The sequence below is a fragment of the Phoca vitulina genome, unplaced genomic scaffold (genome assembly GCF_004348235.1).
Source record: "Phoca vitulina isolate PV1807 unplaced genomic scaffold, GSC_HSeal_1.0 scaffold12, whole genome shotgun sequence".
NCBI lineage: Eukaryota > Metazoa > Chordata > Mammalia > Carnivora > Phocidae > Phoca > Phoca vitulina.
Genome location: NW_022589715.1, coordinates 502,754 through 526,466, shown reverse-complemented (window position 1 = coordinate 526,466; position 23,713 = coordinate 502,754). Strand labels below are relative to the sequence as shown.

General features: G+C 36.8%; 1 protein-coding gene across 8 annotated transcripts in view; it reads right to left on the bottom strand.

The window, feature by feature from the left end:
• Positions 1-23,713, bottom strand: part of BIRC6 (baculoviral IAP repeat containing 6) — a 226,517-nt gene that overhangs the window by 177,369 nt on the left and 25,435 nt on the right. For all 8 annotated transcript variants that reach the window (XR_004300267.1, XM_032410257.1, XM_032410255.1 and 5 more), the window contains exons 2-8: positions 19,552-19,733; positions 17,206-17,343; positions 9,991-10,184; positions 7,192-7,303; positions 5,321-5,403; positions 1,156-1,378; positions 917-1,077 (exon numbers count right to left, since the gene is read on the bottom strand). Coding sequence is in view for 7 of the 8 variants with exons in the window: in XM_032410257.1 (XP_032266148.1) it covers positions 917-1,077; positions 1,156-1,378; positions 5,321-5,403; positions 7,192-7,303; positions 9,991-10,184; positions 17,206-17,343; positions 19,552-19,733 (1,093 nt within the window). In the remaining variant the exon portion in view is untranslated. The remainder of the gene's footprint in view (positions 1-916; positions 1,078-1,155; positions 1,379-5,320; positions 5,404-7,191; positions 7,304-9,990; positions 10,185-17,205; positions 17,344-19,551; positions 19,734-23,713) is intronic.

The following is a 23,713-nucleotide window of genomic DNA, read 5'->3' as shown; positions in this document are numbered from 1 at the left end:
AAGTAAAATACTGTTAAATCACACTGACTGTGGTATAACGTCTATCACACATCAGTAACATTAGAAGCCCCTGCAAGTGAAATGACAGATCGCCTCAGCATCAGGACATCTGATCACAATTATAGGCTCCATTTCATACTGCTACCTTCAGAATCTTAAAAGGGAGTAGCTTCTACTGCTTAAGACAAGTTGAGTGGTTTTTGGAACGCTTCATTCTGTCTGCTTGAGAATACTGCACATATTGCTCTATAATCCTAGCCCAGTTCAGAGTTACAACTGCAGTGTCTTGGGAGACAAGTGGGTAAAGTAGAATTATACTTTGACTCTCCAACCCCCACACAGATCAAATACAGCTACAGAAATCAAGACTGTCAGAAAAGCTGAAAGGAAAAGAATCCAACACAACAATTTTACCAAAATGTCTCTACAGCAATAATTATCATGCCTCAACTCATTGCTGACTACTGATAAACTGTTTTAAATAATCAGGTCATCTTGCCTAGCCACGGGTTATTTCACTATTCATTAGCACTTCTACAATTTGAGGTGCTAATGAAAACAAGTGGAAACCAAAATTACTTGGTTTGACTGCACTAGGAAAAGATTTAGAAAAAGGTAAAATAAGTTTAATCCAAGGATTCTGTTTCATTATTTAGACTTTATTTTTCAGTGCACCAATTATTTCTAACTGGCACAGATTGAGACAGAAAATAAAGTACATTTTACAGACGATGGCATTTCTGAATGAAAATTTTTCTCAAGTATCACACAGCTCCTTCAGATATTATAACTAAATGTTTGTTCTCTACTCTCTTGAACTAATAATTTTTTCTGCCCCTTTAATTAGAATTAAGAGAATATAAAATTTAGGAAAACACATAACTTTTATAAATGCCACTAAAAAAAATTCACATACCTATCTCCTTCCAATTTTGGTATGTCTGAGCAGCTAGAGGAGTCCTCCAGCCACGCCAAAGTTGGTCTCCTTGATTCAACTGCAGAGCTTGGTTCTCCCGACAGAATAAGCTGTTGTACAATTGCTGGGTCATATGCATTAATTTCAAACTTCAAGTGCACCTAAACGAATGAAAATCCTAAGTTTAAGACTGATTTTTTGCTCAATTACTAATCTGTTACTTCAAAATTAAAACATACCTTCATAAGTTTGGAAACATCCCATATGCAGATCTTTCCTCGTTTTGTTGCAGCAGCTAGAAAATGAGGGCAGCTTCCCGACCCAAAGCAAGCTATTCTGTCAGTTCCATCAGTACAGGGAAACTGTGCAGGACTTGTTGCGAGAGTGACGGACAACGGCACATTCTGTGTGTGCTCACCTTTCACAAACGGGCAGTTTGGGGAGTGTCTCTCGTGTTCAGACCTTTACACAGATTAAGGAAGGAAAGGTTTACTGAACAACAAAGCTGTCAAGTCTGTGGATTAAAACAGAACTCCAGGATCATCTTTTCTTTTTTAAAAAACAAAGTATGATCTATTAAAAAGACTCAAATGCTACTTCATTCAATCCTATCAAGATCACTCTAACATATTCAACCACTCACTGCAGTAGCAGATTTTATTCCCTTTAATGGATTACACATAAAATCAGTCTCTGATGAAACAAAAATGCTATAGTATAATTTATACTATATTCACATACTGATAAAATTGTGTACAGTCTGGTATTTCCTCACACTGTTTCCTACAACTGTAAATAAGTAACTACTTTGTTTCGGTTTAAAATTCTCCATAAAGGGGGGCGCCTGGGTGGCTCAGTCGGTTAAGCGTCTGCCTTCAGCTCAGGTCATGATCCCAGGGTCCTGGGATCGAGCCCCACATCAGGCTCCCTGCTCATTGGGAAGCCTGCTTCTCCCTCTCCCACTCCTGCTTGTGTTCCCTCTCTCGATGTCTCTCTCTCTGTTGAATAAATAAATAAAATCTTTAAAAAATTAAAATAAAAAAAAAAATTCTCCATAAAGGTACAGCATGGTGACAATAGCTAGTAATATTTTATTATATACCTGAAATTTGAGAAGAGGATATGTCCTAAATTAGATCTTAACACATGTACACACACAAAATGGTAACTGTACAGGTGATGGATATATTAATTAGCTTGATTGTGGTGGTCTTTTATATATACCAAACAAGTTGTACACTTTAAATATATACAATTTTTACATGTCAAAGTTATCTCTATACAGCTATTTTTAAAATTAATTATATATAATTATATGCATATCTGTATTTATCAGTGGCCACAACTGTAAATGACATATAATAAAAACTCAAATGTCATTCATATCACAAAAAACTTTTTAGTAAAGATCTGAAAGCAAAAAGATCTATAGAGTATGGATAAAATGACCTATATTAAGAACACAGAAATACATCTTATACATTCACTACAGGACCAGACCAGATAAATAACTTCTAAACAAAGTCTCTTTTCAAAGTAACACAGAAAGATAATATTCATAGACTGTACATTATTTCTTTCACATAAATGATTAATGAGCAAAAAGAAACATTAAATTTGTTTACTTAGAAAATTCTAACATGTTTAATAAAAAATACAACACTAGGAATTCTCAAGACTAGTATAATGACTTTAAAAATCTTCCCAAATATTGAAAGCAGGATCAACTTTAACACTTAAAAATTATGTCTCCTTAGCCTGGTGATGGGTATTAAAGAGGGCATGTATTGAATGGAGCACTGGGTTTTATATGCAAACAATGAATCATGGAACACTACATCAAATACTAATGATGTAATGCATGGTGATTAACACAATAAAATTAAAAAAAAAAAATATGTCTCCAACTTTGTGACTACTTTCTTTCTGATTATTCTTTTTTTTTTTTTTTACTCTCACTAGCTGTAATTACAAGGCACTATTTGAAATGTCAGGATGCTGCTACCAAAAAAAGAACTTTTTTTTTTTTTTTAATTTCCATGGCAAAGAAAGGAAAACTGTACTTATAAAATATGCCATTCCTTAGGGAGTATATATTTCTTTTTACAAGGCACCTGTGACTTACCTATATCCATATGTAAACCCTGGACAATTTGCAATATGCAGACGTCTTACATAATTGTTTTTACATGACATCCCCAAGCACTTTTTTTTTTTTTTTAAGATTTTATTTATTTATTTGACAGAGAGAGACACAGTAAGAGAGGAAACACAAGCAGGGAGATGGGAGAGGGAGAAGCAGGCCTCCCGCCGAGCAGGGAGCCCGATGTGGGGCTCGATCCCAGGACCCCGGGATCATGACCTGAGCCGAAGGCAGACGCTTAACCAATGGAGCCACCCAGGCATCCCCCCAAGCACATATTTTGACTGGATTCCCTTCCCAACTAAATCCTACGGTATTTTCCTCTTTCCATCCTTCTTTCTTCCCTGAGTTTTAACTTTTTAATTAAAATGTTTTTATGCAAGTGACACCTAACTATATAAAAGAAAGCTAAATACCACTCAATTACAATATCCAATCCCAGTAATCTCTTTTCCCACCTCCAAATAACGTCTTTTATTAATTTAAGTGGTATACTTCTAAAATATTTTTATATTTTCATATATATGTACATGTAAGAAAATGTTCATTTTAAATAAAAGTACTACTGTATGAATCATCCTACCATAAACTTCTTGACACAATAACATAACTAAAAGTTATTGATGGTGAAGAATAGAGAACAAACTATTGATTCCTTTTCATTGTTGGACAACAGTAGATTATATGAGCATACCACATTTTATCTGGCTATTCCATCCTGACAAACATTTAAGATGATTCCAGTTTTTCACTGCAGTTACCATCCACTCTGTGCCTCTGTGCATACAAGAGGAATTAATTTTCTCAGGTATATAAGTAGAAGTGGAATTGCCAGATATTTGCCAGGGCGTGCTCATTTTATTTTTTAAAAACTTCAATCTCCCTCCAAAGTAGCTCTATCAACTCCCACCACCAAAATATGAGAGTCCCATTGTCCACCTGCAAGTCTTCCTTCTTTTCCCACTTACAGATTCAGGAGGTAACTAGGCTCAGCTTCCCAATTCTCTTCAATCCTGTTCCCTCCTATCCATTTAGAACGCTGTGTCCTCAAAGCCCTCAGAGATACTACCAATTGCTTAAATTTGAGGAATCCTGAATCCTGGGGCAAGAAGAGATAGAATCCTCGATTCCCTCACCATGTCAAGAAAAGATAGGTTTTGACAGCCCAAACTGAATATGTGAATCAATTTCCTCCCCAAAAAATATTTATGAACAAAGTTACATTCTATAATGTCAAGGTATAATTTTTTAGGGATGGCTGAAATAACTGAGGATCAGCCTGAGAAATTAAAAAATACATGTTAAAATGGTTTCTAAATTATATAAATAGTTTCTAGGGGAAAAGACTGAGTTCCAAACAGAACCTTAACCTAAACTGGAAACCGCACATGTTCAACCCTCAGTCCACAGATAGATGCAACTTCAATTTTTCATACAGTAAACCGCACTGCAAGCTGGAATCCATATGTACACTCCAATAGGCTTTAGCTAGTTCACCCTATTCACAACAGCTGATTAACACTGAGAGACCTCAAACTAATTTTACTACAAACCAAATCCTTGCTCCATCACTAATTAGCCATATGCCCTTTGGCAAATTTTATTTTCTTTATTTACAATAGGATAATAATTCCTATCCCTCCTATAAAATGAAGATAGTAATGCCTATTTCATAGGGTTAATATGAGAATTAAACGAGTTAAAAATATATAAAGTACTTAGGATGGTACCTGGTAAGTAGCACTATATAAATATTTGCTCTTATTATTACTATTTCTATTAATAAGGCCTGTTATTTGTAAAAATTAGGTTTCAATACATGATCTCTAATGTTTAACCAAGTTCTAAACTTTCATCCATTAGAATTCAAAATTACCACAGACTCCCTAAAATTACTTCGAAGTTAAAAAAGTAAAATCATCAGGCTCTGCTCTGTGGATTCCCTACTGACAGGCTGCCTGCAACTGACCAAGATTAAACTGCTGAAGTTAACCATGTTGTATCAACTTATTTATCACAGCCTTCTGGTTCAGGGCCTACATCTATTCTTTGGCACCTCTCCCATATAGATTTTAGGAAGTCAAAGACCTTAGTTACTATATGCCAAGTGATATGACAGAGCACAGACAGTGCTATTTCATTCTCTTAGGACAAAGGCAAAAATACAGATGGAAAAAGGCAAGAATATGAAAAACAGAAAATTTAGAAGCCTACTTATAGGATTAACTTAGCCTATTATATTCAGAAAAATCAGAACTCACCAAGGTTCATCAGTAGGTTCCCAACAAACTAGACATACACTACAAGTAAAACACATGGCTCTATCATCTCCAGATGAGGCAGGCTGCAAATTTATAAAGACAGAAAAGGTTAATATTAAAATAACCTTTTAATAAAAACTCTTCTAAAAACGTTCATAATCTTAGGTAAAAAGCACAGAGGAAAAGACAATTTGCCTATACACTGATTCCAAAAATACAGTGAATGCCCAAATGTTTAAAAATTTACTACTTTATTTGAAAAACTGTGTTTCGTCAAAAAGTGAGCACTAAATCAAACATGGAGGCACACACATACTCAATCTCTAATAGCATCTCCTAAATGCATTACTGAAGTATCTGAAATAGTTAAATATATAAGGAAATAGAGTGTAACGTATTTTATTATTAAAAACTGAATTATCATACAACCACACAAGAAAGGCCAAGTAAAAAGGAAAAGCAAACTAGAGAACCTAATTCATGTAATATTCTTTAATCACACAGGACAAAATGTCATATATATAAAATAATACATCAAAATCTGAACTAAAATATAGCTCTGAAAACAAACATTAGTATTTTTGAGGACTTACTCTACTTAGCACCTATTATGCATATAGATGTAAATTCATTTATATTTTTTTAAATTAAGAATAATTGGTCCTTAACACAGGCAGAAGATTCTAGAAAATCTGTGACTTGATCTCTTCACAAAGATGGAATACAAGGAACAATAATTCAACAGAAAAAATACCAAGGCATCACTTCACAGAGACTGTTTTAGGAAATGACACCAAATAGCAATGAAGATAAATTATCAGGAAAAATGGTCCATATTCAAACTTTAAGTTACAAAATAATTTCACTAATACTAGTATCAGCCAGCCTCCAAACTAATCTATCTTTAACTGGAAATCTGAAAGACTGTGAGTAAAATAGTCAAATATAGATGAATTTCTGATTTAATTTTAGTTAAGATATTCTGAACACTTCAAGATAACTAAGAAGTAATCACTCTTCAGACTCTTTACAACAGTTACTTCAATGTATTTCAAAGTTTAGTTGAATTCTAAAATTAAGTAAGCATGCTTTATGTAAACTGACATGTAAGTATTAAATTGCTTAGATTCTTTAGCAGTGGTAAGCCATTCTACGCTACCCAGTTTAAGCCTCCTTTAATTAGTAATTACGTCCATCTGAAGTCATTTTTCTTAACGTCCCTCTACTTTAGCTCAGTGAACCTCTCTATAATGTCCCACTCTCGTCTTTTTGTCACACGAATCCCTATACTGTACACTTTCCTCTTTTCCTACATAAATCTATTTTCCTTGACTAATCATTCCTCTTTCTGTGCAATTTCTTAATCGGTTCTTCAAAGTATATCTTCAGGTTGCACTGCACCACCCGCAATGCTGCTTCTACAGTTATACAGAAGTATGTGGGTAATTTATATCCCAACCAAAATTAGAGTTTCCGGAGTAACGGCAATGTGGTACTTTTGTTGCATTACCCTCAGTATCTACTATTCTGTTAGGAATGTAGAAATCAAGAAGTGAAAATAAACACACATCCAAAGAGAACACTTTTCAAAAAGCAAATCTGAAGACTACTGCCTGGCTTCTGGAAGAAAATAGATATGAAGCATTAACTCAGTTGACTTGTAACAACTATTTTTTTTCCTTTTTGTACACAATACATGATATAGGAAATAGTATTCAAAGGTACAAGAATAAAACAAAACTCACACAAATGCATACACACAAGCACACAGTGAGGTTGCATAAAGCAAGTTCTTGAGAAAGTATTAAATATTGATGATTTTACTGAAGACTACAAAAGCTGAAAAAAAATGTTTTTTGAGTCTTTTTTACCTGATGGTAAAATCCAGCTTGAGCCATGGGATCCGGCTGTGCCCATCGATAGCCTACATGAGGCCATGAGGTAAATGTCTCCCGTCTGTTAGCTTCACTATACATCAGCGATCTACAAGTAAACATACTTTATGTAATCGAAATTAGGCATCCTACTGAAGGAAAATTTTACTGGATTATCAACAAAAACTGGGAATGGTCTAACGACCAAGTTCAAATGTGTATTTTAAACTAAAAATGATCGCTTTTAGGAATTTCCCTTAAACACTATAGGGAAAAAGAAACCTGATTGATGGCTACAACTGATAATTTTAGGGGTAGATTAAATTAACGAATGTTACATAATTACCAAGCAGAAAACACAAAATCTAGAGACATAAAGACAGAGAGTCATATGCTTTCATCATGTCCCAAGTTTGCATAAATGGATAAAACCACAACCAAAGTGGTTTTATCTCAACAATGTCGAGAAAGTATTTTCCAGTTTAATTTTTTTTTTTAAGTAGAAAGCCATTTTCTTTCTGTTCTTTCTCCAGAGAAATCCTTTTCTAGGAAAGCTGTACTCTCCAGGGAATTATAAAAATAGAAAATCTTCATACATGTTTTCATATTAAAGTATATTAGCTCACTGAGTAAACCTATAACCTAGAGTATTTTTTAAATGAGTTGCTTTTTTAAAAAAAAAATTTTTAATTTACTTTTTTAAGTAAGCTCTATGCCCAACGTGGGGCTATGACGCCAAGATCAAGAGCCGCATGCTCTACCAACAGAGCCAGTCAGGCACCCAACCTAAAGTATTATTTTAAAGAATGATACCAAATTTAGAAAAAGTCCAAATGGCTTCAAGAAAGAAAGGACTGGTGAGCAAAGGTTACTCTTCTTAACACAAAAGTGCAAATGACAATAGGAAGGAAGGAAGGAAAAAAAAAAAGAAAGTGGTAAAGGTCATCACAGTGAGACCAGAAAAATACTTTTCTCTAAATTCTTCCCTAAATTAGTACATAATTTCCTATAATACTGCTAGTGAGCTTATTAGGTTTAACTCATAGTTGTGTTCTGGTTTGAAAAAAACAAAGTTGGATTAGAAAAGCCTTATCATTTACACGCTATAGATGTCTTCAGGATCTGTGTCAGACAGAAAACCACCCACTTACTTATATTACCAAACAAAAGAGCAATAGCATCTAACAGACCCTAACTCAAACCTCCAACAGACCTAAGTTCATGAACGTCCTCGTAAGTTCCTACATTCATTCTTAATGAAACAATTACCACAGACTACATCAAAATTAGTATTTTGAGACATTTAAGCACCTCCAGAAACACAATATCCTATCCAGTGAGTGAATTTCCTAAAATAAGACATTCACCACAGATTACACAGATTTCTTTAGAAACCCAGCTACTATTTGCAAAGAAAATAGCTCTGAAGGGCTGTTTTATAATCTCAAAATAGGCATAGCTCTAGGAAAAGAAATACTTATTCCAGGTACATTTTTCCCCCTCTCCAGACATCTAAGGAATATTTTAATGATAACCACACCCCATATCACCCGGTAGATTAAAAATGATAGTCTCTATATTTGCCCAAGAGACAAGACAATGCAGTGTTACTATAGAATATAAAAACCCTTCCCAAATGTTAACACAACCAACAGAAGTTATTTACATAATAACAGAATCACTCAACAACAAAAAATAGGCAACTGATCAAGCAAAAGTCTCAGTTTACCAAGAGCTAAGCTAGTAAGTATCGCAAACTAATGTAAGAGCCACACTTAATAGAATATATTCAGTAGGGGCTTTGCTAACATCAGCCTGTACTATTTATAAATGTACTTTAGAAAAAAAGCATAGGAGGTTATAATTCACATCTAGTGAAAATGTGAAATGCTACATGGGAAGGCAAATGTGAACTTACCAAAACTGCTAAATTTAATATTTCATTACAGCATTTCTAAACTTTATACTTTTGGTAAGAATCTGATGTTATGGGTCAACTGGGTGGCTCAGATGGTTAAGCATCTGCCTTCGGCTCAGGTCATGATCTCCTGATCCTGGGATTGAGCCCCCAGCTCAATGGGGAGTCGGCTTCTTCCTCTCCCTCTGCCTCTCCCCCCGCTCATGCTCTCTCTCTCTCTCAAAATGAATAAATAAAATCTTAAAAAAAAAAAACGAATCTAATATTATTTCAATCAACAAATCATTTTTTAAATGAACATATTACTATTGGCTCTTTTACAAAGTTTTATACAAAGCAGGACCTCAACGAATCTCTACTGAAGAAAATAATGGTTGAGGTATGATTTCTGTAATACACTGTTTAAATCCAGGGCAGGCAGCATAAAAATCTTAATTCAAAATTGCCCTAATTGATTTTTTAACTCTTTTCCTTTTTTAAGTAGAAAATAATATATGGCTCTTATACATAGGTTCTGGCATAGCTTTTCAATTTATGAAAATTCATCTCAAAGGTCACAAAATTTCATCAAGACAAAATAATTCTTACCTATTAAATAATTATATTTTCACGTAGACTCAAATATTTACTAAGTATGGAGCTGGAATTTTCAGAACAGTTTTATGACCCCTTTAAATACCTTCCAAGCACCAAGAGAAATTGTTTAACAGCACTTCAAGTACTAATTCACTTCATTATTTTTATGAGAATCTGAATGGTTTTCCAAAATACTTTGAAATATGTTTTAGATCATAATTAAATTTTTGTTATTTTTGGTTAATCCAAAAACCTAATCAATTCAATTTCACTGTAACATCTCTTTATAAGCAAGGTTATACCTGTCCACAGAACGGCCTGGCCCCACTCCAAGTTCTGGACGAGCACTAGGTAAGAGGTAAGACAATCTGTCCATCACTGAGGATGCCACAGGTAAGGCAGCAACATTTTGATTTATTTTCTTGAGTTCATTCACAATGGCACTGGCAATGGACTTCAACACATGATGAGGAAGATGAAATGTAACTGTGGCCCACTGAAATAAATTGGGAGTGTAAGCAAAGGAAAATATACTCAACAGTTTAAACCAAAACTGTAACTTACACATTATAAAATAAAGAACTATTCATCAGTCTCAAGTTCGTTTACTCCATTAATTCATCATTTAAAGCAGGCTCTTACAATTATTTAAAAAAATGAAACCTCAATTAGAAAAAGACACCTTAAAACCTGATGGTAGCACATCTTCTTACATATGTATCAACAATTTAGGATAACAAAAATCATCCATTATTTTTCATATTCCTCCAGCACATTTACAATGTTAAGCACAAACCAGGCACTCTCTGTTCATAAGAATGTACTTGTACAGTGTAGTGATACTGTACATATGTGTAGGCATATGAGGATTTACTTCAGTTTAGCAGACTCCTAATGTATTTATTGTTGTCACTATACACAGAGTAACGAAAAGCACAGATCTTGTCGTCACAGACTTGGATTCCAAGACCATCTTTACCATCAACTACGTGACCCTGGTCAAATTAATTTCATTCTCCCACTTCTGCAATATGAGGAAAAACGAATACCTACTCACACAATGTTCTTATGAAAATTCAAGTGAGAATTGGTACAATGTTTAATACAGTAAGCATTCAATAAATATTAACTACAATTATTTAACATTAAAATTATTTTAAAAGTTAGAAAGCAAAGATGCTAAGTATTATTCTTCTGGAGAAATAAAGTCTATAAAATAATTTCATTTCTATATCCTTCCCTGCTCACCCTATGATTTCCATTCTGTCTAGTACATTCTAGGCAGCCTACTAAATTATAACTTATCCATCTAACTAGAAAAACTTTTGGACAGAAACACGACTTGAATTGCTAGAGAGAGAGAAAGCGATAGAGACATAGAAAATGAAAGCCTCTTATTTTGTTCCTAGAACTAACCCATTCATAGATCCAGAGCCCCTTGCCTGAATCCCCTTGAGAAAGGGCACTACAATAATGCCCCATCATACACTGTAAATCGTACTCCAAACATTCCCCAAAGGTCCCTGCAGACATGCACTACTAGCGTCACTGTCCACTGGGAAATGGAAAATATTGTGATCTTTCAGGCTTTACAAAGAAGTAGCACTGAACTGATGTAAAACATCACTGTGGTCCACTAGTGAAAGTAGGGACTTATGATGGTCAAATGGTTAATAGAGTTCTGGCCCAAAGTTATTTCCGTGAGCTCTGTGGATCCCTGTACCTATCTTGTAGTTATGTGTCCAGTTCCCAAAAGCGTAACTGGAAGAGATATAAAACAGGCAATCAGAAAAATTTCCACATTGTTTCTCTAGTCCTCTTTAAGAACTATTAAAGGAAGAAGGGCCAAGTGGAAGCCCCTAGAATTTCCACTCTCTACAAACCTACTAAAGCAGAGCAAAACCACATTCCTGAGGAAATTTATGAGATTAACACCACTATAAGAGATCTAAAAGATACAGGAGAATTCAAACTATCTCACCTTCATTTAACTGGCCTGTTTGGCCTATGCAAAATGTAAAAGGATCTGAAAGAAAAACTGGATTATAAACTATCAGGTGACTTCAATTGCAGCTGCTATTCCAGGTATCTTTACTAAAGCAAATCAACAAGTCCCTTGATATCTGGTAGGCAGTTACAGTTCTGTGAAATACTTTTTTTTATACTAATTTTTTAAAAAGATTTTATTTACTTATTTTGACAGAGAGAGAGAGAGACACAGCGAGAGAGGGAACACAAGCAGGGGGAGTGGGAGAGGGAGAAGCAGGCTTCCCGCTGAGCAGGGAGCCCAATGCGGGGCTCGATCCCAGGACCCTGGGATCATGACCCGAGCCGAAGGCAGACGCCTAACAACTGAGCCACCCAGGTGCCCCTCTATACTAATTTTTAAGAACCATCCAAAAGTAGACTGCTTTTATCTGGCAGTAACAATCAATCTTCAGTCCTACCCTGGGACTATTGCTCATGTTCTTTACCATATCTAGTCTGTAGAAATCTTGATCAACTTAATATCCGCAGCTCACCACACTGGTCTACTACATCATGCTGTAACACACTGTAACATCACGCTGGCTGGTCCAGATGAGGAGGAAGTAGCAAGGAGCTTACATGCCTTACTAAGACACAGCAAGCCAGAGAGGATCAATAATGCCCAGAAAAACTCAGACTACAACCGTTGTTAAGTTCCTGGAAGTCCAGTCGTCTGAGCATGTCAGGATATTTCCTCCAACATGAAAGACAAGTTGCTACAACTTATAAAAGCAAATAGTGAAAAAGAGGCACAATGCTTGGTGGGCCTAATTGGATTCTGGACCCACTATCCGACATATTTGAATGTGCTACTCTAACTCAATTATCAAAGAATATAGGCACAGAACAAGAAGCTCTGCAGCAGGTCCTGGCTGAACCACAAGACGTCCTGCCACTTTTACCACTGAGTATATACAATGACACTGGAAGTGTGTACAGCAAGTAAAGATGCTGAAAGGCCTGTCTGGCAAGCTGAACTGGGACAATCACTAGCACAGTGCTAGGGTAAAGCCACAACCTCCCCTGTAAATAACTGTTCTTTTCAGAACAGTTTCTGGCTTCTCAGTCCCTGACAGAAATTCATACCAATCCATGAAATAATTGTGCGATCAGAGGCACCTGGGGGGCTCAGTTGGTTAAGCGTCTAACTCCTGATTTCGGCTCAGGTCACATGACCTCAGGATCATGAGATTGAGCCTCGCCTTGGCCCCACACTCAGTAGGGAGTCTGCTTGAGATGCACTCTCTCCCTCTCCTGCCCCTCCCCCACTCTCTCTCTCTCTCTCTCTCTCTCTAAAATAAACAAATCTTAAAAAAAAAAAACGCCTGTGTGATCAGAGCTGTCCATCATAAACTATATGTTGTAGGACACACCAAACCATAATACTGGGAACAAAAGACAAGTCTCTTTTCATTGAATGGTTTACAAGAGATCAGTCTTGAGAAAGTCCAAAAGGCCAGTTTTGGACAAGCTGAATAAGCAAGTAACTCAGACTTCTACAATACTTACTCTCGTTATAATCCCTCCTTCTCATTCTACATTGATGGCTTCACAGAGAACTCCTTACGAGGTAATTGTGGAAGAAAACCCTTGTCTCTGATGTACAGATGGTTCTGCACATTAGGCTGGTATCACCCTAAAGTGATGGCTGCAACATTACAACCCCAATCAGGACAGCGGGGAAGGTAAATCTCAGTGGGCAGAACTTCAACCAGTATATGAGGCTGTGCTCTTTGTCTGGATTAGAGAATTGTCCATAAGTGAAGATCCTCACTGATAAACAGACAGTAGCTAATGTTTTGGTTGGATGGTCAGGCATTTGGAAAGATCAGGACTGCAGTCAAGGGTAAAGGTGTAAGGACAGACCTCTCAAAATAAACAGATTGGGAAAATATTTATGAGGTACACAAATGCTCATCAAAAGACATCTACTTCAGAGGAAATGGACAAATTATACACATTGTATGAATGTCACTTACCCTCTCTCCATAGCCACTCCCAACGCTTTGCTCAATGGACCTGTATGCAAAGTGCCATGGCAACAAAGATGGAGATAATACAGGTCCAACAACACAAACATCCCCTCACTAAGACTAACTAGGCTACAGCTTTTACTGATTGCCTAATCTACCAATAGCAGATACCAAAGCTGAGCCACCAATATCACACCATTTTCCAGGGGGAATAGCCAGCTATCTGATTACAAGTTGATTATACTGGATTCCTTCAGCCACGGATTGGGCATCAACTTGTATTCACTATAATAAATATGTGTTCTAGATATGCATTTACTTGTTCTACCTAAAATGCTTCTGCCATACTATTAAACCACTGCCTATGGACTAAGAGAATGGCTTATGCACTATCATGGTATTCCACACAACTTTGCTTCTGACCAAGAAAGCACTTCAAAGCAAAAAACAAAACTAAACAAAACAAACAAGAAAAACACAGCAATGGGCTCTTGCCCATGAAACTGACTGTGGTCTTACCATGATATCATCCAGAAGGAGCTGGCCTGACAAAAAAAAAAGTGTAGCGCCCTATGGAAGTCTCACTTTCAATACTAATTGGAAGAGAGGTTCTACCTTATAGGATGATGAATATGCTTAGAATCAAAACAAAACAAAAACAAAAAACACCTAACAATTTCTCCTAATAGGGTCGCTATTACACTTAATACCCCATTCAAAGATTTTTTTCAAGCTTTAAGCTCTAGGGGTCCTACATCCCAAGGGAGGAGTGTTCCACCAGGAGTACAATGGTTCCATTGAATTATGTGTTGAGACTGCTACCCAGCAATATTGGGCTCCTCTTGTCACTGAATCATCAGGCAAAGAAGGCAGTTATTCAGCTGATTGGTATGATTAAAACTGACAAGGGGAAACTGGATTGATGCTAACTAATAGGGACAAGGAGAACTTAATTAGAAACCAAGAGGGGCGACTGGGTGGCTCGGTTAGTTAAGTGTCTGCCTTCGGCTCAGGTCATAATCTGCTTCTCCCTCTCCCTCTGCCCCCCTCCCTGCTTGTGTGCGTGAGCGCTCTCTCTCTCTCAAATAAATAAAATCTTAAAAAAAAAAAAGAAAGAAAGAAAGAAACCAAGAGATTCTTTAGGGTGCCTCTAAGTCCTTCCATGTCCAATAGTAAAAGTGAATAGGTGATTACAAAAACTAAAACAGCATCACTGAGGGTGTAAATCCTGCAAAAGTGAAGACTTGGGTGGGTCACTCCACCATGCAAAGACAACTGACAGCTGAAATGCTAAGGACAAATATGAAATAGGTAGTAGATGGAGGTTGTAACTATCAAGTATATCCTCTTGACCATTAAAGATCTGAGGGATATAGCAGCTATGAATATTTTCTTCCCTTCTTATTACACATGATGGATGGATGTAGATTCATACCCAGATACACAGATGCAGACAGACATATAGACTAATTTTATGCAAGAATTCTGGATGTAGTTAGTCTTAGGTAGCACAGTTTTATTACCTAAACAATTGAGACCTAAAAATAACTAAATTTTAGTAGTTAGTATCACCTAGGGATAGGTAAAATATCTATTGGAACTTTGTGTCTCTCAACTTTGAGGATGGGGAGAGGGAATCTTCATGTGTAAAAAGTAAAAACATAATATTTTTGTTGTATTAAAAGTTCAAATATGCACAGAAAGTATGTATGGAGATGCTGAGTAGCCAAAGAGTACACTGTGCCAATTATGAAACTATTATCTCTCAGTTCCAAACTGACCTGACCCTTTATTTCTCTTCCCTATCATCTTAAGGCTGGGACTCTGCAAACTGCATTTCTTCTTTCCCAGCCAGATTCCTGGCTGTAAGGTTCTGACAAAAGGAATACAGGATGGAAACTGGAAAGCATGATGAGGGCGGAAAAGACTTCCCCCGGCTATTACTTGTCACTGCTGTCAACACTGATTCAGCATAGGACCTGGCGGCAGCAGTTGATTCTTCTAGTCTTCCGCGTTTTGTTTACTTAGCATTCCCAGAACCAGTCTCACAGAGCTCCTCAGAGGTAATAACACCAGCCAAGCAGCACCTCTCTTCAGAGATCCATGTCTCAGCTCCTCAAGCTCTGATCCCCAAGCTCCTGAGGTACCAGCTGGACAGCAGCTCCTCCTGAGAAGCCTGGATCCCAGACCCACAGAGCCTATTCTCTAAATTTGTAGGTGCTGACCACCCTAAGCTCTTGTTCCTTCAGACCTAGGTGACGGCGGCTTCCTGGGGTTACTATCCATATGCTTCCTCAGGGCTTCCTTTCCACTTCTTCAGTTCTCAAACACATGTTAAAATCAATTCCTGACGATAAATTCTCTTTGTTGGAATGCATAGTATGGTTTCTGTTTTACTAAATAAAATGTTCCATCAATGGGATAAAGTTAATAATATTATGGTAAATCTATATTAAAAAATTCAGTATTAGGAAGGATGCAGCTGAACTGAGAATTAATAGGAAAAATACTCAAAGATACATTCTTAAGTGAAAAAAAGCAAGGTATATGCTATAGTCTGAATGTGTGTGCCCCCTGATCCCCAAATTCATTTGTTGAAATCCTAACCCCCAAAGGTGACGGTACTAGTAAATAGGGCTTTTGGGAGGTACTTAAGTCATGAGAATAGAGCCCTCTGAATGGAATGAATGCCTTTATAAAAGAGGCTCCAGAAAGATCCTCTGACCTCTCCATCATGTCAGGACACAGTGAGAAGGAGCCAAGTATGAACCGGGAAGAAGGACTTCACCAGAACGCAGCCACGCTAGCACCCTGATCTTGGATTTCCCTGCCTTCAGAACTGTGCACAGTAAATTTCTGTTATATGTAAGCTACCCAGTCAGTGGTATTCTGTTAATAGCAGCCAGAAAAGATGACATTACGTCACATTTTAGTATCGTCACAATTTTACGTAAGAAAAAAGATACTTACACATGCAAAAATTATTTTTAGGAGAAGTGTTTACCTTCTACCTTACACCCTTTGGTACAAATATTTCATATGTATTACACTTATAACTTAGAAATGAAAGAAAAATCAGTAAAATATATCCAAGGATTTAATTCAAAGCACAGTCTCACATAGACATCCTAGTCATACCTACCAAAAAATTATTTCAACAAAAGCCCAAATGGCCCCATTTCCAAAAACATATTCCATTTCCCAATGAAGCTTATCACCTAACAAGAAAGTCTCTTTCATCAGCCTCTCGACCAATATAGAGCTACCAAGCACAGAAGCTTTAGGAACAAAGTAAGCAAAATAATTCCCACAAACTGAATTTAGACTTCAGGAAATAGTTTCAACTTTTAGGTGACTTATAAACACATTTTGTTCTCTAAAAGAGAGAAATCTAGAAGTGGAATATTTCAGTAGGTGGGTGGTGGAGAGTGGGAGAAAGAGAAAGTGAAAGTATGGAGGTATTCTTTCTATTACAATCCAAACAAGGTAATTTTTTTTTTTTTTTAAACTTCTTACCTTAGCAACTTTGTGGTTGGCTGCAGTCTCATGGGATGTATTTTTTAAACCATCTTTGAGCTGTGTGATGAACAAATCATAACCCTCCGTACTAGAAATATCTACCTTTTCTAAACATGCTGATAAGAGCTGTTGTGCCTAAATAAAAAAGATGACCACAGAAAATTAAACACAACAAAAAAATGTTACATTCAGATCCTTATTCAAATACTTTAATTTGTAATGATTCTGACAGGTACTATAACTAAAGTTTACTACTTTTACTTTTTTACACAAATTAAAATCACATATAATTAATCATATATTGATTTGAAGGGCTGTTATAAATTAAATGAGATAAAGCAATGTATTCAGTGTAGTACCACAGAGTGAAGTTTCAATACATGGAAGACATTATAAACCAAAGCAAGATAGAAAAAAATGGATAAGCTGACACCATGAACAAAAATGAAAGGTAAAAGTTTAAAGAGATAAATGTAAAATCCTTCAATGAGTTTTAAATACTCAAACTATGCAAAACTGTAAGAGGGAACATTCACTAAGTCAACAGGTAATATAAAAAAGCCCTCTGTATTGCTACCCATATATTCAAAAAGAACTACTTTAACAGAAATACACAGTTAACATATGGAAAAGAATACATCCACACTGATCCAACCAAACCTAGGACCCCATACTTTAGTGAAGACAGTGACAAATTAACGTGCTGTAGTAAAGGATGTCTGGGATGGTGGAAGGTCTACAAACAGTATTATGCAAACAACAGAATTGTAATTACTTAGGTACATAGAAAATCAGCATCAGATGTTAATGGCCAACAAGATAGAGGAGGTGATAGAAGTCAGGTAAATACCTAACACTTCAGACAGAATATGAAAAATACTGATTTGAGGGTCTATTTCATCATAAATATTCCAATATCTTCTTGTAATTCTCTAGTTCTTTTTAAAACCTGAACAGTTTGATACCATCTTTCATCGCAGAATATATATATATCCTTTATTAGGATATCAGCCTTATTAAGTTATCATCTAGTATAAATTCCTCAAATTAGGAGGAAAAAATGTTCAATACAACTAAAACTAATTAATTCTCTATCCAAAAATTTTAGACATGACCCCAGATCCAAATATTCTGATGACAAAAAGAGGGCTACTCTCTTTTCAGAATTCAAACTTTCAGCAACATACTTTCAATAACATATAACAGACAACTGTGTTACGACACTAAATGTGAAATCTAAGTGGATATATGTTAGTACCTTTTTTTAAATAGCCTTCCAAAAAGAGAATAAAAACATTTATACTGCATTTTATATATACACATTGACAATTCTCATGTCCTAAAAATGGGAAATATGCTATATTGCTTTTATCAACTAATCATACCACCAAATGCAAAACAATTCATAATTAACAACTTGGTATAAAGACAAAAATGGTATCTCACTTTATTAGGGAACACAGCATTAAAATCTTTTATATTTTATTTAAGATGATTTAAAATCTAATAACTTTGAAAAACATACTTTCAAATTACACCATATGAACATCAACACACACTTAAAAGAATTTAAATTAGGGTGAACCCAAAATTAAGTAATGAATATGTAACACTACAGAAACATATGTATGACTAAAATTTTAAACTGGGATTGTTAAAAGACATGATACACAGTGAAGATTATTGGTTGTCCACTAATACTCATTCCTCCCTTCCATCTAATATTTAAAAAAGAAGAACTACCTCTTTCCCATTCTTCTCAGCTTGATGTGACCATGTGACTAAATTCTGGCCAATGGGATGAACATGAAAAGGGTGTATATGAGAAAGTTTGTTAAAGAGAGCAAGAAAGAATGAAGGAGAGAAAGAAAGCAGAAGGGAAGGAGGGGGGGAGAAGAGACAAGAGAGAAACACAGGGAGAAAGGGAGGGAGGGGTCATACCAGTGTGTTCCCCTGGACTTTTGCTTTCCCTTTCGCTACGACTGGGAAATAGTAATGAGACCTGGAACAGCTGTCATGAATTCACGGATGGAAGCTAAGTGTTGAGGTAAGCAAAGTTAACCCTACACTTAGCCCTGTACTGTTACTGAAAAAACTATATTGTCTAAGCCACTGTATTTTGGTGTCTCTGTTACAGTTTAACCTGTACGGTTCACACTTAACTACCACTTTGATAAGCATCAATTAATTATACAGAGGAATTAAACAAATGTGATCAGTAAGTCAATTCTTTGTTAAAAACAGGGATACATATATAATGTCCTCAAAAGACAACCTAATTTAACAGCTAATAGGTCTGAGAGTACATTAAGTAGAAAAGTACACTGATTTATTTCAACTTACCTCTGTAACAGGTAATTCAAGCTGAACCACATCATCCTGCTTTGAAACTGGAGTTTGCAGAGCAGTGTCTAACAACAAGATTCCATTAAGGTCCTTCCTACACCCTACTGCATAATCATCCACAAATATAACTTTATCCACCGCAGATATATACTGACATTTCACCTGTCCACCTGGTTTAGCTGTTAAAAGAACAAAAATTCAACACTTAAGATTTAAAGACTAATAATAGTCCATCAAAAATAAATGTTTACATGGAAGCTAAATACAGTATCTAATCTTGCACTGGAAAAAATTGCTCTAAAAGACATTATTAGAACAACTAATAAACTTGTAATATGTACTATAGATCAGATAAAAGTATCATTGTGAAACTGTCAGAACTTGACAACTACAGAGCTATTATAAAAGAGAATATGGGGTGGGGGGCGCCTGGGTGGCTCAGTTGGTTAAGCAACTGCCTTCGGCTCAGGTCATGATCCTGGAGTCCCAGGATCGAGTCCCTCATCAGGCTCCCTGCTCAGCAGGGAGTCTGCTTCTCCCTCTGACCCTCCCCCCCCCATATGCTCTCTCTCTCTAAATAAATAAATAAATCTTTAAAAAAGAGAGAGAGAATATAGGGGCACCTGGGTGACTCAGTCAGTTGAGTGGCCAACCCTTGGCTTCAGCTCAGATCATGATCTCGGGGTCCTGGGATCAAGCCCTTGTCAGGCTCCATGCTCAGCAGGGAGTCTGCTTCAAGATTCTCTCTCCCTCTGCGCCTCCCTGCTCTCTTTCTCTCTCTCAGAAAGATAAATAAATCTTTAAAAAAGAGAGAGAATATAATTGTTCTTAGAAATAAACAGCGGTGCCTGGCTGACTCAGTTGGAAGATCATGGGACTCTTGATCTCAGGGTCTTGAGTTTGAGCCCCACATTAGGTGTAGAGATTACTTAAATACATAAAACTTAAAAAAAAAAAGAAACATAGAAATAGTAAAGGGTAAAGGGGCATGATATTATGCAACCTATTCTCAACAGAGCAAAAGTACTGTGTAGGGCGCCTGGGTGGCTCAGCTGGTTAAGCGACTGCCTTCGGCTCAGGTCATGATCCTGGAGTCCCAGGATCGAGTCCCGCATCAGGCTTCCCTGCTCAGCAGGGAGTCTGCTTCTCCCTCTGACCCTCCCCCTTCTCATGTGCTCTCTCTCATTCTCTCCCTCTCAAATAAATAAATAAAATCCTTAAAAAAAAAAAAAAAAGAAAAAGAAAAAGTATTGTGTATATATGTGTGTGAATGTTAAGAAATGTGGTAAAGTATTTAAAATTAAAATTGGTAGAACTAGGTAAAGGGTACAGGGAAGTTCTTTGTTCTATACTATTTCATAATTAAAATATTCAGAACAAACAGTATTTGTCATTTTTTGCAAAAATCCAATAAGCATAAAGTCAGTAATGGCCAGTTTCTAGGTAATTACCACAGAAGTTTTTGGGGGCTTTTACATCTGAGATAAAATTATGAAAAATGTTTATAACCTAGGTTAGAGAAATAGTAAAGCCTCTAGTTCACCCCCCACTGAATAAACACAGTCAACTACCGGTGAAGATCAACGTTCCCTGAAGTTTCTGCTGAGTCAGTATCGGAAGAGTATTTTAATGGAGAAAGTCAGTGAATACATGACCCATAAAATTTCTCAGAATAAGTCAGGGTGGAATTTCAGAAGTCTTATAAAAAACAGTAACAGGCAAGAGACTTTGAATACCAAATAAAAAATGTTTTAAAGATAACATCAGTTTCTATACTTAAATTTATAGACTTATAAAGGTGATTAATGTTAAGTGTTTCTGCCACAAATAGAGAGTCTCTGTAAAAAGACTTTAAAGAATGATCAATTGTGAAATTTTATTCCATTAGAAAAGATAATTCCCTGTGGGCAAGTAATCCTGCTGCCAGTATACCTCATCCTAAACTCCCACAACTCTACACAACATCCCAGTAACGAGCTCTGCTACTACCTAATGAGACAAAAGCAGAAAAATAGAAATAAATCAGAGTCCTAGTTTTCAATCTCTAGGTCAACTATAAAACATGTTATAATCAATGAATATTGGGTTGGTATTCTTTTTTTTTCCCCCCAAAGATTTTATTTATTTGACAGAGAGAGACACAGCGAGAGAGGGAACACAAGCAGGGGGAGTGGGAAAGGGAGAAGCAGACTCCCAGCTGAGCAGGAGCCCAGTGTGGGACTCGATCCCAGGACCCTAGGATCATGACCTGAGCTGAAGGCAGAGACTTAACGACTGAGCCACCCAGGCACCCCTGGGTTGGTATTCTTAATCTCAGATTATTATAGCTCTTTTGGACTCTAACAGACAGCTTGGAGGCATTACAAAACTGATTAGGAACTAATTCATTATCTACATAAAACAAAACAAAACAATCTACAGTTCAGTTTCAGAATTGGAGGTTTGAAATATATGTTAGCATAAAGGAAAATAATCTCTGTAATACAATAAAACAAGAATATTTACCTAGCACTTCTAATACCTAGATAAAACCACAAGAAACACAAATTATAGAAACTCAGTAAAATTGTGTAAGAACTTGCAAAGATCATTTCAAAACTCCAAAACTCATTAACTATAAATATTTTTAAGGACTTCTTTATGGGGTGCCTGGGTAGCTCAGATGGTTGAGCATCTGACTCTTGGTTTCAGCTCAGGTCATGATCTCGGGGTCATGAGATAGAGCCCCGCATCCTGCTAAGAGCTCAGCGGGGAGTGTGCTTGAGATTCTCTCTCCCACTCCCTCTGCCCCTCCCCCTACTCTTGCTCATGCGTGCGCTCTCTCTCTCTCAAACAAATAAATCTTTTAAAAAAAAAAAGCTAGGGGCGCCTGGGTGGCTCAGTCGTTAAGCGTCTGCCTTCGGCTCAGGTCTGATCCCAGGGTCCTGGGATCGAGTCCCGCATCGGGCTCCCTGCTCCGCGGGAAGCCTGCTTCTCCCTCTCCCACTCCCCGTGCTTGTGTTCCCTCTCTCGCTGCCTCTCTCTCTGTCAAATAAATAAATAAAATCTTTAAAAAAATAAATAAATAAATAAAAAATAAAAAAATAAAAAAAAAAAAGCTATTCTTTTTTTAGAACAATTTTAGGCTTCCAGCAAAACTGAGTAAAAGGCACATAGATTTCCAATATATGCCCTGCCCCCACACATAACTATAAAATTTTGAAAAACAAACTGCGAATTCTGCTTTACTGTTTTAGGTATGTACATTTAAGTAACAAATTATAAAAATTATAATTTTTTTAAGCTTTTATTTATTTATTTGACAGAGAGAGACAGTGAGAAAGGGAACACAAGCAGGGGGAGTGAGAGAGGGAGAAGCAGGCTTTCTGTGGAGCAGGGAGCCCGATGCGGGGCTCGATCCCAGGACTCTGGGATCATGACCTGAGCCGAAGGCAGATGCTTAACTGACTGAGCCACCCAGGCGTCCCAAAAATTATAATTTTGTTAAAAGTTCCCAAGAGAAGTATAAGATGTAAATGTCGAGACTCTATACCAATTTCCAAATGGGTTTCCATGCAACCCTAGAGAATTCCATCCAAATCATGCCACTAGAGATTCCTCAACAGATCTTGACTGAAAAAAAGTCAACACTGTTTTTACAACTTCTTATACACTATACAATACTAGCACTCAAAGTAATGCACAGTGATCAAGCAGTCTTGCTGACAATTTCTTCAGGCCAGTATAGCAGCATGCAGTAAGACTATGTTCATTAGGATGAGTTCATTCCCAGTTTTTGACCTTAGTTAGGGAAGGTCATCCATAAGCAGAGGGCTGTACTGCACAGGGAGAAGAAAGGAGGGTATTATCAGCCATACCCCCTTGAAGGATCTTCTGAGCTCGCAGACCTCATTTTAATTACATCTGCAAAAATCTTATTTCCAAATAAGGTCACAGTCTAAGGTTCCATGTAGACATGAATTTTGAGGGAAGATTATTTAACCCACTACCGACCCTTTCTCTCAATCTTTTACGCAGGGCGCCTGGGTGGCTCAGTTGGTTAAGCGACTGCCTTCAGCTCAGGTCATGATCCTGGAGTCCTGGGATCGAGTCCCACATCGGGCTCCCTGCTTGGCAGGGAGTCTGCTTCTCCCTCTGACCCTCTCATGCTCTCTCTGTC